The 17,543-nt window shown below is 31.2% G+C and overlaps 1 protein-coding gene across 1 annotated transcript in view; it reads left to right on the forward strand.

The window, feature by feature from the left end:
• The window catches only part of LOC123713324 (synaptotagmin-15-like), a 49,875-nt gene that overhangs the window by 25,205 nt on the left and 7,127 nt on the right, over positions 1 to 17,543 (forward strand). The window contains exons 5-8 of the mRNA XM_045666926.1: positions 5,357 to 5,445; positions 6,198 to 6,322; positions 9,699 to 9,792; positions 15,976 to 16,143. Coding sequence (XP_045522882.1) covers positions 5,357 to 5,445; positions 6,198 to 6,322; positions 9,699 to 9,792; positions 15,976 to 16,143 — 476 coding nt within the window. The remainder of the gene's footprint in view (positions 1 to 5,356; positions 5,446 to 6,197; positions 6,323 to 9,698; positions 9,793 to 15,975; positions 16,144 to 17,543) is intronic.

Raw genomic sequence — 17,543 nt, forward strand, 5'->3', positions numbered from 1 at the left:
ATCAATATACGTTCACACATTATATACATTCATACGATACTGGTTAAAGCCATGATTTCAATCTATAATTAACAATTTCAACGCGATAATCTCAGGAACTGCTACTTCAAAATGATTAAGTTGGATTTTTATCATAGACGTTATAGGTTACACAATCTCTGGCGGTATAAACTAGCCTCCGCGAAGCACGGCTAATGTATAATTCAAAGGACTCTTAAAACTCCGCAGTATGTTACTACAACTAAAAAAGTCAATGAATAGCATAAGCGAAAAAGTTTGTTTATTAAATTTTCGGACTTATTTGTTATTCAATAGATTTGTAGATTTCTATATGAATAGGGCTGTGTCTAAAGTAAAACTAGCTGACGGATTAAGTAAATATTCGTATGGAGAAGCCAACAATGAGTCATACTTCTGTCAAGCACAAATCGCTTGGAAAAATTAATTAGTAAATAAATAATGTAGTATTGGTAATTTAATATTAATACGAAATAAATGTAAATTTTCCTTTACAAGTACGCATTGATCGATTGAATTATGTAAATATATTGAACTATGAAACAGTATACATTTGTCATCACAAAGATGAATAGAGTTTGTTATCCAATTTACCGCCCACTTTATTTTACCTGAAAACGGCACTATTGTATATCTAGTTATCTCACTTATCCGGATTAATACGCTTGTATTGGAACAGTTGCGCGTGCCAAATTCCATTTTCAAACTTTATCAATGTTCACTTAGAGAAACTATTGACGAAGACACAAGTTTATGTTCACTTTGTACAGTAGTTTGGCATCAAAGAGATCGTAAACTATAAAGTGATAAAGTTGTAGTGGACTTGTTGCTTGTGGTGCAACATTTCGCGACGTATCAACTCTACATGTCTTGATTGGTACCTTTACAGTAATAGTTTCAAGTATGGACTAAATGAAAATTTAAATGAGTTACCATACTTTTTTTGAATGGAATAGCACTGTTGGCCTTAAATGCTTTTACAGCTCAGCTGTTTTTAATTTGGCTTTATTACTTAAAGTATGTCTCACAGTTTTGCAGAACTATCTCCAGAATTTTACTATAAGTGTCTCGCTTGTTCAATCATATTAGTATAAAGAATTCTATATTTTTGTTTCTTTATTGATGTTATATTTTTTTAAATAAATAACCTAGACCAAACCCTAGCGCCATTGTATATTTTGTATTAGTCCTTTAGTATACCTCACATAGTCTAAGTTAAAACTTACCGAAATCTACATAATCCAGCGATGGAACTGGATTTTCTAACACAACTTATACATAGCATTGTCAGCTTTTGCAAAATGTGAGAGGAACAGACTAAAATAGAAGTTTTCAAACTTGGCGATACGATTTCTGAATACCGAATCAGTTTCAAAATCAAATCAATCTCACAAACTTACCAAAGTTGGCCTTACAGCGGTTTACAACTTGCATTATCATTTGATACTTTTACAAAATTGTGTATTCATTATTAACGATTACTGTAACAGTACAGACAATTTAAAGTGTAATTTCAACTAATATTTATGGTAAGGGTCGCTACAATGAAACCGCTATTAAACAAGCCCAAACTATAAAATTATGGTATTCGAGACGCACGGCAACACATATTAGGACGGAGTGGGTGCAGATAAATCACCAGCGCTGTTCCTACATCACAATAACACAACTAATTAGGTACTTAACATTGCTAATAGTTATATTCTGTTACATATATATACATAGTAAGTTTTCGGCTAATTACACTAATAATTATCAAGTTTATATTTTAAAAGGTGAGGAGGGTAGTTCGGGTTGCGTGTGTCAACACAAGTCCAGTATTTATATTTCATTTAAAAATATTATTTGTGGAAAATAATGTTCAAATATATGTTTAAAAGTCATATATTAACACAAAGTGATGACAACATATATAGTTTAGAGCAGAATACGTCAAAAATAGACGAAAAATAAACTGAGAACAGAACACTAATTTATAAATTTATACGCGACTAACTTTGTTCAAAATAACTATTTTTTATTAATATTTGATTTCGGAAGTGTATTATAAATTATATTGTGAATTGTGATGCTATTTAGTTGATTTTGTCAGTAGTGTAAACCAATACCTACGTGACTAACAGAATAATCACTTATATCAAAATTTCAACGCAATTGATACTTAACCAGTTAGCCGTTGGCGTAAACGTTGCCTCATGCAAATAATCTCAAGTTCTAATCGTTTTTTGTCTTGATCTTCTTTTTCTTATTATTTTGTAATTAAACACTAAAAAAATAATAATAACAATAAATAGAATATGGAGGAAATAAAAAGTATTTTAGAAACAATGCAAAAGGCAATCAATCAGCAAAAAATTGCAAAACAATCAACTAAAAATGAACTTTTGGAAGAAAAATTGGAAGTACAACCAAAAAAATTAACCAGTTAGGTAATTAACAATAAGGAGGAAAAAACTACTCTTTTGAGTGGAAGAAAATGAAAAAACTTACGGCGACTTAAAGAACAAAGTTCTTGACTTAATATACAATATTTTAAAAGTTAAATGTGATTATAATTGCATTGAATGTGTTAGGAGGCTTGGTAAAAAAGAAGAAAAAAGCATACCATTAGTCCTAACGCTTTCTACAGTTAAACTCAAAATTGATATCCAAAAAAATAAGAAAAAAATAGATTCTACCCCATACTACATAAAAAAAGACTTCCCTCCAGATGTTCTCAATAAACGAAAACAATTACAAATTGATGTTAGCAAAGAAAGAGAACAAGGGAGATTGGCGATCCTATATGACAAAATAGTATGGTTGAACAACCAAAACCAACAAATTTTAAAACCAAGAACGGATAAAAATAAGAGAACTCCATCACAATCTCCCGAATCGTCGAGAACCAAGAATAAAAGAAATAATACTGTTTACCAGTACGCGAGGAAGTTACAGCAAAAAAAATTATTTACAAGTAAATGGCTTGGCTAAACCAACTACTCCACATTGCTCTCCAAATGTCATCGCAACTCAATCCCATTTGACACAAATAATATAATACAATAACAATTACCAGCGCCACCTCGACCTCTCCCACCACGGCCGGTCCCCGTGGAAGAGCCAGATCAGAACTGTCGACTCCATTCTTTATTTATCTTCACGTACAATGAAATATCACTTCTTGAGTTTAAAGAAGCTATTTCAAAAATAATATGGCGTCGGTTATCTAATAAGGTATACCTTAAACCATATTTTGATAATTTTATAGCAATCATCAGTCAGAATCAATCATTCAGAATGAGTATGTGTCCTAAATTTAGTCTTTGTAGACGCACATATTTCAATTATTGAAGCATATTCTCCTACTAGCGACACCAATGATACAGGGATGTCGTTGTTTTACGACGAACTCCAACACGCTATTGATCAAAGCAACAAAATCTTTTATTCTGATGGGAGACTTCAACGCAGCAAAACGCATTATTGTTATCTTAAAACAGAGATAGATGGAGCCAATTGGAGGAGGCCTATACTCAAAAAGAGGTCCTTGAAAAAAAAATATTTTATGTGTGTTTATATTTTGTAAACTTTTGAAGGAATAAATGAGGCTTAATTATTATTATTTTGAAAGGTATATACAATTTTACGGTAACGTAGTTGACCTATAATAAAGTAGCATCGTTTTTAAATTCATAAATCGAAATAGTTGTCGATATAATTAGAGATATGTTGTTCCATTTGGCGTACGAGTACTATACTGTAGTCAACGTTCCTATCGTATATGACTACTAAAATAAGACGTAGTTCAAATTGTCACGGCAGCAAGACAGCCTTGTATAATGACATCTTTAGGTGTCTGAACCTAGTAACGTCGCAATTCACGTATCAGCATATTCCCTCGTAATGAACTCATTGTTCTCACTGAATGGTACCCGAGAAATGTTATTTGTCTAGGTAATTAATTGTGTTAATAATAGCAACTAGATATGTCAATATTTATATAAACAAAAACTTATATTATTTAGCATATTTACGTTACATAAATTATTATAATTTACAAACGATTGCTTTATAGATCTGAGACTGCTAAAACACTTAATTTAGTTATTATATGACCATGGACACAAGTCCTTCAGTAGCTTATGTTTTTTTTAAACATCGCTCAATTATCTGATCTTATTTGATTCATGCAGATCTCTCGACTCTTGCCTTTAATATTTTTGGAACTCTCTTAGCAATCGAAAAACAAGCTATCAAATCCTATTATGCAAATTAACATTGCCTACTTCAAAAGAATTGATATCAAAATATATCTAAAACTATTTTTAAATAATTTTATTAACAAATTAAGGCTTTTTTCGACTCAATACTTTTATTCATTGTTACGTTTGAGTGTTTTGATGTGTTAAATATTTTTTTCAACTCACGTAAATTTTACCCTTCTAAAGTTTAATAAAACATAGTGAACCTTGATGATTTTGAATTCAGTTCATTATAATATGTACTAATATGCTAATAACGTAATCGCGCGGTAAAAAAAACCAAAAAGAATCTGAATTCTTTTTGGTTTTTTGTAAGCGTTACTGATAACGCTTTCGCAATTGTTAAGTTACCAACAAACGAAGGCCAACTCCACTTACGTGATTTCAAAAAAAGGAAGTTGTTTATTCAATTTAATTTATTTGCCAGTTTTCTAGTTATTTACTAAACTCTAGTGGGTTTAGATATTCGCTCTTAAGTATATGATGAAAAAAATATAAACGTACGTTTCGCACTATTCATCTTCATATACGAGTATGACGGAGAAATGATGAAGCTGCCCTTGCCGTTATATTATATGTCACAGGACTTATAAATTAGCAATATTAAAATCAAGTTAGTTCAAAAGTTTATTTGATTTTCAATGATTTCTAGATTTTCATAATACTTATTATTCAATGGTCGAAAGTAATAGCTATTCCATAGTCATTACTTTAAAAATGTATTAGCACACTTGTTCCTAAGATTGCCCTTCGACTATGTAGTGTGTTCGGGTTCACGAAATAGATTTTCCCAAAATCATCTCCTACGTAGCCGTCTTCCCTCTCTTTCCGTCATTTATAACAAAATGTTTTGGTTTAGAAGCTGGGATGGCTTCAAATCAAGAATAAAGATTTTAAGCAAACACAACTAACAATAACTAAAATTGTATATCTTTATACTTAATTCATTATTTGTTAGCATAAACGTTATGAATTTACGTTTTACATTATATTTTAAGATACAAATGTTTCTGTTTGGAATCCCTCGAATCGATCAGGAATAACTAACGACATAACGGGAACACAAAAATTTTTGATAGTATTATTTTATTCAGCAAATACGACGGAAATCGGGGTGCTCGACCCGGCACTTTATAAAGCGGATTGCCACGTCGAGGATTACTTATGGCCGGAGGGACACGTGGTGAGTTTTTTAGCATATTTGCAATTTATTTCAAACTATAAGATAAAGAGGTTTTTACTGAAGACCGCGCTGTATCGCTAAGAAATGGCTTTTCCACTATACTTACTACATACTTCATACTTTAATGTACCATATACTTTAATATATATATATATATATATACTTGACTTTATTTCACCACACAGCGGTGGTGCCCATGCCACCCACCATCTCCACCTTCGTTGCTCATTCTCTGTTGATGTTGTTTAATGTATGTTTCAGTATCCCAAAAAGATTTCTCCTCAATATACAAAAATGCTTATTCTAACAGCATCAAAATGTAGTAGAAATTAGTTAAAGACCACAAAAATTGCAAGTGTATGAGAATACTTCTCTAATATATAGTAATGGGATTTCCTTAGTGTGACAAATGTTAAAATTGTTCGTGGAATTGACTTTTAAATTATTTTTGGTTGATTATAGTGACTATTAAATATACATATATTCTTTATACAAATACGCCATATTATTGAAATAATTAAATTTTTATAGTATTGAAATATTTTAAATCGTAATTGAAACGAGAGTAGATAAATGCTATATATACTAGATTTTACGTTTAGCCTCCGAAACAAGAGAACCCTGGCTTCTTCGATCTTGTACGCTATTACAGTCTAATTACACCGTTTTCTTCAAGATAATATCTTCTTTACTATTGAAAATAAATATAGTATTTATAGCCATACAAATTTTAAGATATTTAATATTTCCAGGGTCGAGTATGGTTTACATTGAAATATGAGTCGGAGACGGAGCGACTTCAGATCCACATCATCAAAGTTAAACATTTGCCATCTCGTACTCCGGCGCTTGCCAATGCCTGCGACCCTTATATAAGGTAAATCACAAATATCAACATAAAACCGTATTTGTTGAAGTATACTTTAAGGGGTCAATAATTTGAATCAGCTTACCTACTCTTTATTTAATTCAATTTTATCAGCTTATTCATTAAATTAAATAACTATTTTCCACTATTAATTATTCAAAGGGAAACTTATTATTGGTATATTAAAGTTATACTTGACTGGGGCTGTGAAAAGATTTCCCCTTCAAGTCAGTTTAATTGATCTGGAATCATGTTATAATTTTTATAGATATTGTTATAAGAGTTGTTCTATATTAATTATAAATAAATTAACATCATATATTAGTAGTACTATATAATATCATTAATTTTCGTAATTCTTCAAGAAACTGCATTTGCACTTAACATAGTTTAAGACTTATACTGTTAAAGACTTGATTCCCTGGGTTGATAGTTGTGAGCAAATATCATATCAAAAACATTCTATGAAATATTCATATACAAGAAATATCATGAATGTAACAATAAAACAAAATATTTCATCTCATTTTATAGTTAATAGCATTTAACATCGTGCTACTTACGGTATTTCACGGCGTGAAGGCAACTTAATACCAACATGAGTAATGAACTCACTCAAATTATCATACAAAGGCCTTTTGTTAGTAAAATATTACTATTAAAATTACATATGATCCACTTAATATCCTCATTTTTAGTATTACATATTTTTAATATATTTTATAATACAATCAAATCAGAACATGAAACTAATAATTACATAAAAACACCAGCTTAATTCTGGATGTATTTCATCGCTGGATTGCTATGCTTATACGTTGAACCTGCTACCAGAACTGGTGAATGTATTATAATGTTCACTTATTCGTTATAGTTCATCCAAATAAACTTTTATTGACTTAAAAAACATCAGATGGAACCGAAATGTTCTTATCAATTGTATTCGGGGTTCGAATAGAAATATTAGTTTATTGAATACTATATTTATTAAGGATGATATGACATGTTATTTTCTGTTGTATTCGTTTCTAAAATATTATATAATGAACATTGAAATTGTGCACACCGTCTGCTCTTATTATCGAGGCCAAAAAAACCTTCTCTAAAACCTTGTTGATGAGGCTAAATAAATAACATTACGCTACAACCGAATTAACCGATAAGACCATAGACAACGACTTGTTTATTAATAAATACAGAAAATCCAGACAAATTAATTATACGTCTTACAACAAATTAAAAGATTTCATCAGAATCCTCCGCGTGTGTAGATGACATCCTTTAAAAATTCAGTACGTAAATAAAAACCGACGAAGTTCTGAAACTTTTCCCTTGATGGGTATGAAAATGAAACAAAAAGTTAATTAAAGTCTAGTCTTTAACGTGATATTTAAACTTTGAAAATTTTGAGTTGAAGCTATAAAGATGTTAGAACTGTTTTTGTCAGACCGTAACACAATGAAACTTTTAGAAAAATTAGAATTACATCAAGCTGAATAATCTGTATTGTTAAATAGTAATCCATGGAGCTGATCATACTAAAATTGTGTTTTTCCGGATTTATATATTTATATTAATATAACCTAATTACTTACGCAAAGAATTTTGTTTCATGGTTTATATAATATGATCTGCATCAGACTAAATTTGTAACCAGCCCAGGATAATTAAGAATGGGCAAAAATAGGGGAGGCCTATACCAAAAATTCTAATTGTTTTATTCTATACAAATTACATATTTTGTTTGTAACTAACGTTCAGAGAATAAAGATTTTATTATTATTATTTATAAATATGATCTTAAGAATGTTTAAGAACGGCCCGATATGGAAGAAGATCAAAAACTCGTTGAGCTTATTATCACGGCTTCAGTTTTCATAGGGATTTTGTTAATTTTGTTTTAATTCACGACGCATATACGACGTTGAGCTATAAATATCTTCACATATTATTCTGTGATAAAAACATATTCTTTCGTTGTTTTAAAGTGATTAGCGGATGTGATATATATGTATAATAAATGTCTTTGAATGTATTAATAAATAAATATGCTAATCAAGCTTAAAATTTTAGCTTCTACACTCAGTCACTTGGTAAATTAGATTAAAAATTATTAATATCACACAAAAAGACTGGAACTAGTATCTAAATAGAATATAATATTTCCTACAATGTTAACGTAATCTTCAAATATCTCTCAAGGGTGTATAATCTGTGGGTATAACACGCCAACGAGCCGGGATAATAGCTTGATAGTCAATTTAGGTTTAAGTCTTCAAATCGTGCTTTATGAATTTAAAATTGTGGAAAAAATACTCTACTTAACTCTGGCGTAACAATAATTGTCAAGTAGTAACATTTATATTTCCTACAAAACAACTACGACTGGCTTGTAATTATTTTTTTCTTTCTTATCTTTAATAATTATTGAAAGCTATAACTTTCGTTTCTTGATTCTCTAGTCATTTTTCGGTAAAGGTTTAGACTGTTTTTTTTATTAAATATATACTCACTACTCACTACTATAACAGTATAGTTAATAATATGTAAACTGACTTTGATTTATTTAATAATAATAACACTTTATTCATGACCAAAATATGGTTGTGACAAAGTTGATCTAGCACCAGATACCGTCCGTGGTACCACGTAATAGTTGCATGCATGTTTAAAGAAAAAGTATTCTTAGTGTTTCATCTAATCAAACAATAATCAACATACCGTCAGTTGTAGTTTTGGTCAATATACCTTCTATCACATATACAGGCTTAATTGCAATTAGAAAGTTACGAATACAACACCTAAAAGTTAACATAAGTTGCCCAAAGCTGAAAGTTAATAGATAAATCACAGTGAGTGATTGATTTACTAATTTATTTGATCTTATTTAACTATTCTATAAAGTCAATAAACTTTGAAGACGTTTTACACGAGTTAAGTGTTCAAAATTCGTTTAAAAAAATATGACAAGTCAAGACTATAAGAACAGTATCTAAATTATATAATATTATATGGTTTCACTGAGGTAAAGTATTTGACCAACTGTAGTATAGTCTCGTCTTGGCAAGCTTTAATAAGAAAATTCTATGTGGGAATATTTGCTTTATTTTTAAGCATGTTCGCAAATTAAGACCTTTGAACTTTACTAAACTTAAGAACATGGTCTAACGTTCAAAAAGAAGCTGGCCAGGTAGTTTAGGTTTTAAATATTATCATTATGATAGAATAGTTAGTCCATTAGTGTATCTGCGCACAAACTTTAACACTATAACAACTTCTGTATCAATTGAGATTAGCCGCCATGAGCCGGAATAATATTATTGTTTGGTATCCATTTTTTATATACAATTTAATATCAATGTTTAATACAATGTCTTTCTCGCAGAATCCAACTGATGCCAGATGAAAGAAGAGTACTACAAACAAAACAGAAGAAGAAGACTTGTAATCCATTTTTTGACGAAACTTTCGTTTATCAGGTATGTCTCTTCTAGACTTTAATACGGAAAAGTTTCAAGTATCGTTAAAATATTATGATATCTCTAACCCATAGTATTGTCTTTTGTTAACATAGCTTTTACACATTAAGAATAACACTTTTTGAACGGATTGAAGCTATGTATTATTATTAAAAATTTACAATTATTTACATAATTTTAATTTTTTTCCGACGTTTCGCGTGCTTTTCAGCGTGAAACGTCGCACGCATCTCTAACCCAGTTGTAAAATTGTTCTAGTTACGTCTTGATGCATAGTCCATTATTTCACCTATACAATAATTTAAACAAAATTATGATTTTATATTGGTGCAAATTTGAAATTACGTGGTACGACTACTCAATGACTGATGAATTTATAGGGTAATTCTATTCGGAGAACCGAGAATTGCCGAGAACACTGAAATAAAATATGATCCATAATTTCTCAATGAACAGAAAAAAATTATATCATGTAAGAAAACATTACAAAAAAATCTGGTTAATTTTAATTAGTATAATGTTGTCTTAAAAGACTTGTTCTGTACGTAGATAATAGGATAACTTACAATGGGTATAGTGATCTAAATTTTAATATCTCTGTATATTTACGCTTACCACACGAAATCTAGAATCCAGATTATACCTGAAGAGTTAGCACGAATAATTCACAAAGCCACTATTATAAAGTAACGATAGGTTTTTGTGTGGAAAACCTTTGTGAGTCATATTTGCATCTAAAGGCAAGGCAAATTGCACAAGAGTTTGCGTGCTATAAAATCTATGGAAAATAACGAATGATGTGATGTAAAAATTCAAAAGGAAAACAAAGCAACTTTGACGTAGCTAAGGGTGAAATAAAAGTTTAATGGAACTCGCTATTCTTGAACATTCAGATATTTGAACTGAATTTATACCACAAGATTCATATGTGTTAATCCCAAAATATAGTCTATATTGAATTGTATAGTACGATTTCCACATTCATAAACGTAACAATGTCCATTTTATTTATAAATGTTTAATGCTAAATCACAAAAAAATACCTATTCGATCTTGCTTGATACATAAAAAAACATAAAATCGGAAATTTTTAACACAAATTATGAACTAACCAATTCTCAAAAGTTTGATGACTGTTGTTTGTTTTGACGACTCATGGCGAATACCGACTGTGTCATTAAAAACTGTTCTTTTGATAAAAGTTTGCCTTAATTTGCATACTTTAGTTTCCCCGCTTTGAAGCAAAGTTTTATTTCTACTACCCTTTTATATCTGTAGCCTATATCAAATAAATAACAAATGGAAAATGAGAGGTAAGTTCAAATAGTATAAAGTCTTAATTCTCTCCTTTATAGTTTATGAAACATTCAGAAATTTTTAATTTTCTTTCTGAAATGAAACTGTGACTTCACAACTTTAATTGGTTGAAATACGACTGCTCGTAAAAATGTCAATTTGAAGATTTCTGCTTATAAAACGAATGTATGAAACATATTGTCTTTATCACTACTGCTTTTGGTTAAAGCATTACGAATAACCTAAGTTATAAACTTATTACTTACTTACGTTATTACTTAGTAACGTAAAATATGTTTTTATTTTATACTTTTGCACTTCTAGAACGCGCAAAATGCACTATCATTTGATTTTCTATAACTGCGAAAAGGACAAACAAGAATGAAATGTCAGTTACTCTTACATACCCGTTATAAAATTAAACAACAAAAATTTAGAACAATTACAATTTAATGAAAAATTTACAGAAACACAGAGCTTCTCGGTCATAGTCGTGCGGTTGAGTCACGGCAACATGTACAAATACATGTACTACTGGATTTATCTTTATATGCGCGAAATTGTCTTTATTGGCTTCATATGGTAGTGGTTTTAGCGCCACCTGATTATTAGACTACGCCACAACGTAGTTTCGATCCTGAGGCCCTAAAATAGTACACAGCGGGCTGATCAACTAGCATTATAATGATTATAATTTATGTTAACTCGCTTTCATAGTTCTTAATATGGAGATAAAGGCATTGGGAAACGATAAATAAAATTTATTTTATTTGTCACTCACAGTTTCTCAATTATTCCCGACAGTTCTTCTTCTCAAGACTTTCGCGTCTAAGATTTTCGATGATGATTGGCCCAGATTCCATTTCAATGTCTGAGTAGTAGTTTTAATTCATTAAATATTATTTTCAATTGTGTGTTTATTCAAATTTTAATTATTACGAGTTGGACGATAAAACGCATTAATAATATAATAATCCTTTTAAGTCTCTGCAGTTAGGCTATGGAAATCACTTCCCGTCCCTATTCGCTTAGGAAGGATTCGCTCTCTTATTTTATATTTCTTCTGTACAATTATTACCTGTCCACATCGTATCCTATCTTTCGTACTAACTACTAACTAACGTGAGACTGATATTAAATTATCGTGATTCATGTGCACTTTTTACTTTTTATTTGTTCCTGTTTAGTCTTGTTTTATAAGTAATATGTATTTTTGCACTTCTTCTTTCACCTCAACTAATTTAATGTTTTTGTTTTTTCTCACAGTGTTTCTCGCCTGGGAGAGATTGCTCAAAAGCGATAAGACCGCCAGTTGCCCTGCTTTTTATTTAATTATGTTCAATTTTTTTATTGTAATGCAAAGTGTTAATAAATAAATAATTATTTATATATTTGCTAGTATTTGTAATTACAATATTGAAATATTATTATAAATATTAAGGAAATTTTGGTACTTAGTGCAAAAATTTATCTAACTTGTTAGAATTGAGGCTAAAAAAGATAGATGCTTGGAGCACCTACAAAAACGTACATATATCAAAAACCTTTGAAGACCCAACAAGACGCCTTGCAACGTCGTATAAGCATTAAATTTAACTAAATTGGGCAGAATCCCAGGTCCAGATAACATACCCACGTAGAGGTCGTTAAACTCTTGGACAGACAGACTTACTCTAACGATGATTCAATCACATTTATGAGACAAATGACCTCCCCACCTTAAGATCTACGTTTATTACCCTCGCGAAAAATGCTCGTAAATGCGAGGAAAATCTTACGAACAGACTTACGAGCCACAAGTTATTTTAGACACACAGGTAACAGAATAAGAAATAAGTGTGACGAAAAATTGGAAGATTTGTTTGCCTTTCGCTCTGGTAAACGTGAGGCTCTTTTTGCCCTGAATGTCTTTGTACAGTAGTGTCAAGAACAGTAGTGACGTCTTTATAGACAATAAGAAACTTTTGGCAAGGTTAGGCATGACGTCCTCAACCGTTTCATTGACACCGGTCTCCATGAAAAGGGTCTAAGAGTAATCCTAGAGTAACCTTTAAAAAGACCAAAAAGCAACCGTGAAATTGCATCACTAGGAAACGGATGACATTAGTATTTATGGTGGTGTTCGTCAAGGTTGTAAATTTTCTCCGTTGCTATTCAATGTATATACAAAGCAACTATATCGGACGCCATTGAGGGGTGAGAGGTTGGCGTGAAAGTTAACGGAAAGATCATCAACAACATTCGCTATCCAGACGACATTGTTTTAATAGCCTCGTTAATGGCTGATCTGCAAATGCTTGTTAATAGAGTTCATGAAACAAGCGAAAGAGACGGTCTGATGCAGTAAAGACGAGGGTTGTCATTGTCATAGTAATTTCTCGAAACAACGCTTTAAGCCCTTATTTATACAGATAAATTAGAACTTAAAGCGTTGTTTCGTCCGTTCACGCTTAGCTAGCTAGCCGGCAATACAAGTATTTGGGAACTTGAATTACAAACGAGTGGAATACTGATCAGGAAATAAGGTCACAAATTGAAATTGCCCGATGATCTTTCAATAAAATGAAGAAAGTTTTGTGCTATCGTCACTTGACCACAAAACTCCGAGTCTGAATTCTCCTTTGTCACATATGGCCAATTTTTCTGTAGGGCTATGAAGCTTGGACAATTAATTCGTATAAGCTGGACCTAGAAGGTCTCTAACGAGTAGGTTCTTAAACAAGTTGGAATATCGAAAAAACTTATGCAGAATACAACGCAAGCTGCATAACGACTTCCTTCAATTAACTAAAATGAGTAAAATCCAGGATAAACAGCGTGTTGGTAGAATAAAGAAATCATGGCTTCGATATGGAGTTGACGGATATTACGGAGTTGCTACACCTGGCACTGGGCAAAACACGTTTCAAGAGACTAATGGCCAACCTCCAGTAATTGAGAGGAACTAAAAGAAGAAGAAATATTAGTATGGTATGGTTACTGTAAAGTATGAACACTCGCCCGTAAGGTGAAGGAAAATATCGAAAGGAAACCGACATGCCTTCGAACTAAGGATGCATCGCCGATATTTTAATTGCCGATACAACGATACTTTTCAAATTTCGTTGTTTAAAAAAGTAATAAACGCGCATCTTGTTTAATCTAGTTCGTTGCACGGACTATCAATGCCCGGGAAATAACCGCGTTTTATTCAGTTTGTTGTCTCTCACACCCGCTTTTCCCCGCGTAGTATGTTGTCGATACCAAATTAAATAAAATACTGAATTACAAAATTATCAATTTTAATTGTTATTTATTTTATTTTAATTATTTATAACTTAACCTTTAATCTTATTCAAATTATATCTTATAACTGTTCATACTTTTTCAATTAAAATTAAAAAAAAAAAACCAAACTTGATATATTTTACCTTAATTTAATTTTAAATTTTAATTCACTAAACGGTGGTATTGGCAAAAAGGCGTCACACGCTGACGACTTTTTGGTTAGGTGATAGAAAGATAATCACCTACTTGCCTATTAAAATAAACTAATCATGCCGAAACAGATACAGAAATTGGCCCAGACCTAAAAGGTTTTTTTATCACCCAACACACATCACCACAAAAAATAAGAGTATTTTCAAAACATAGCAATAATCCTTGCAGTGGACTGCATTTATAAACTATTGGTACGAAAAAATTTACAGTGCTAGTCACATTAGTTTAGTATGCAAATGTTTTACGAAAACTCATGATGCTAGTAAGCTGATCTAAGCGTCTTATTCGGCTCGTCCATATCAATGTCTTCGAAATATATTCAATGTAAGAACCCCAAAAATTTACATACCAAACGAATCAATTGAATGTAGAATATACTGGTAGGTCATTACGACTCCGAATTACGATAAAAAATAAAACTTTTTCAGATATTGATAAAAAGATACGTTAATCTAGGTTTCATTTATTTTTAATATGTAGTTCATAATTCTGTTTTACTTTTTAGCCTTACAAGCAAAAACTTAATGCAATATCTTTCGTTGTTATTTTATTGCTAACTTCCGCCTGCAGCTTTACCCGCGTCTATTGACAATAAATCGTTAAAGTTGAGGACGGAATCACCATTGGTACAAACACTGTAAAAAAAATTAGTTTTCGAGTTTCATATAGGTTATTAACAGATGCGACGGGAGAACCTAATGATATTGAGTGTATGATGTGAAGACCATGGCATCAATATATTCCAACCATTTATCCAACGTATTACTTAAATCTGTGATCTTATTTTTTTCGTGCCAGTATCTTCTATATGTATAAAATATATCTTTTGTAAGTTATAAAACCTTTGTGAATCATACAATTTTTTCCCTTTAAATTTGCGCAAAATTGAGGTCGGAATGTCATAGCATTTTCCTTGTAAATGTGGGAATTATCTCTTACTACTTACTAATACGATAAATTAATTAGTAATTTAATTCATATTGTTTGTCAATTGATAATGTTACTATGGTAACGGGGATGGTTGACCTTAGGAGTTGGAATTCAGAAAAACAACTCATTGCTATAAATATTAAATTTCGTATTCTATAAAAAAGGGTGTGTTTAATTGCGTTTTTATACCGTATTTCACGACTTCACGTCAACCAGTGTCTACCATTTTATGAAGAAATTTATTGTTCGATCGAACTGTATTGGCTTTAATAATTTAGTAAGGTAATAAACTCAATATATTTAAACAAATGTTTTGAATTAAGTAATTCGTTTGTTTTATTAATGCAAGTATATACATCAAATTTTTGGGTCTATGATGATTTTCTTGTTATAATTTTCATCACAGTTTTAAAGTAACTTTATTGCAAATTTTTCATATCTTTTGTGCTGATTAACTTATATTCGTGTTTTTTACAGATTCCACCTGGAAAGCTGGAGAGTCTTACGCTCAAGCTGTCAGTGCTGGACAGCGGTCGTGTGGGCAGAAATAAACCGCTTATAGGTCACATTATCCTGCCCCTGAGTGAATTGGAAGGTGTCGCTCCGGATGAGGAGCCACAGTTATATAAAATGGACATAGAGAAGGTACAATTTGTTGACTTCAATAATGTAATTTATTCAACTTTATCTCTCTTCAATCAGAAACTTATGCATGAGCGTCGTGGTCAGCAAGAAAGTATCTGGAACGGAATATCTGTTCAGCACCTATGACAGTGTATAGTTTTGAGGACGATGAGTCTTTATCATCTGGTTGGTCAACGGCCACGTGATCTATTGGCTTCTCGATCAGTTTCTCCAAGTCCTCATCGCCTCTGCGCAATTTAAGATGGGTTAAGGCTCAATCTAACTTTTAGACTTTTATGCTCAGAACTTTTCCTTTGTACATATTTACTACTACTAACAATCTAATTTAACATAATATGTGTCACTTGTGAGATACATTGTATTTCCATGCGATGGCCAATTCAATAAATTTATTTAAATCATAAAATATTTGTAGTATTGATATGGACCGTATAAGATGTTGTTAGGTAAGCTAATTACGTTAAAACTTAAGACAGAAGATCCCTTAACGGACTGAATAAATTAACCGACTCGGTATGTCTCGCATAATTTTATGGAGGAATAACTGAAGTGCGAGTCTTGGTTCGTTTCACAAGTTTTGTTTTTGATAGCATATCTTTATCCCTCATAAAGATATACATGTCACAGTAAAGTAGTTAAATCAGAGATTCAATTGAATCTCTAGACAGTTAATTAAAAATCGATATTCAATCAAGTTGCTAAAGTTCCGTCAGACAAGTGAGTGAACGGACAAATAAATAATCATGGCGGAGTCTAGTTTTACATTGTTAATCAACACGCTGGCTTTCGGTTAGACAGATAGTAAAACGTTTTCGTCGCTGCTTTATTTAAATCAAAGTGCTAGCGACTTGATTGAATATCGACTATAATTAACTGTCTAGAGATTCAATTAACTCTCTGATTTAACTACTTTACTGCGACTTATATAATGTAAAAGGAAATGTTGATAATAATAATGTAAAATTTTCTTTTACATTATACATATTATTATTTATTGTAAATAGTTCTAAATAACAATGCCAAGTCCTTTGTAATCTAACCCTTGAAACATTGCCGATTTTGAAGCAAGACTCAGGTATTAACTATTAAAATTTTAATGATTCCAATAAATATTAAAACAAATAATTAATAGTTTTTAAATACTGTTCATCTTATGACATACCTTTAAACATTTTACTGTGAATTTAAAACGAAACGGTGTATTAATTTAGTTTTGCACTTTCTGAACGACATTTTAATTGCATATAACAACGTCATTACAGCGTATGAAAATTTTAATTGCAGTTGCAAAAGTTTCGTTTCCACTTACAATGGTATATTAGTATTGTGATTTTTAGAGCAGCGTTAGGCCACTATTATGCGACTTCCATTCGTGTGAACATAGGTACTAGCCTCGTTTG

The sequence above is a fragment of the Pieris brassicae genome, chromosome 8, assembly GCF_905147105.1.
Source record: "Pieris brassicae chromosome 8, ilPieBrab1.1, whole genome shotgun sequence".
NCBI lineage: Eukaryota > Metazoa > Arthropoda > Insecta > Lepidoptera > Pieridae > Pieris > Pieris brassicae.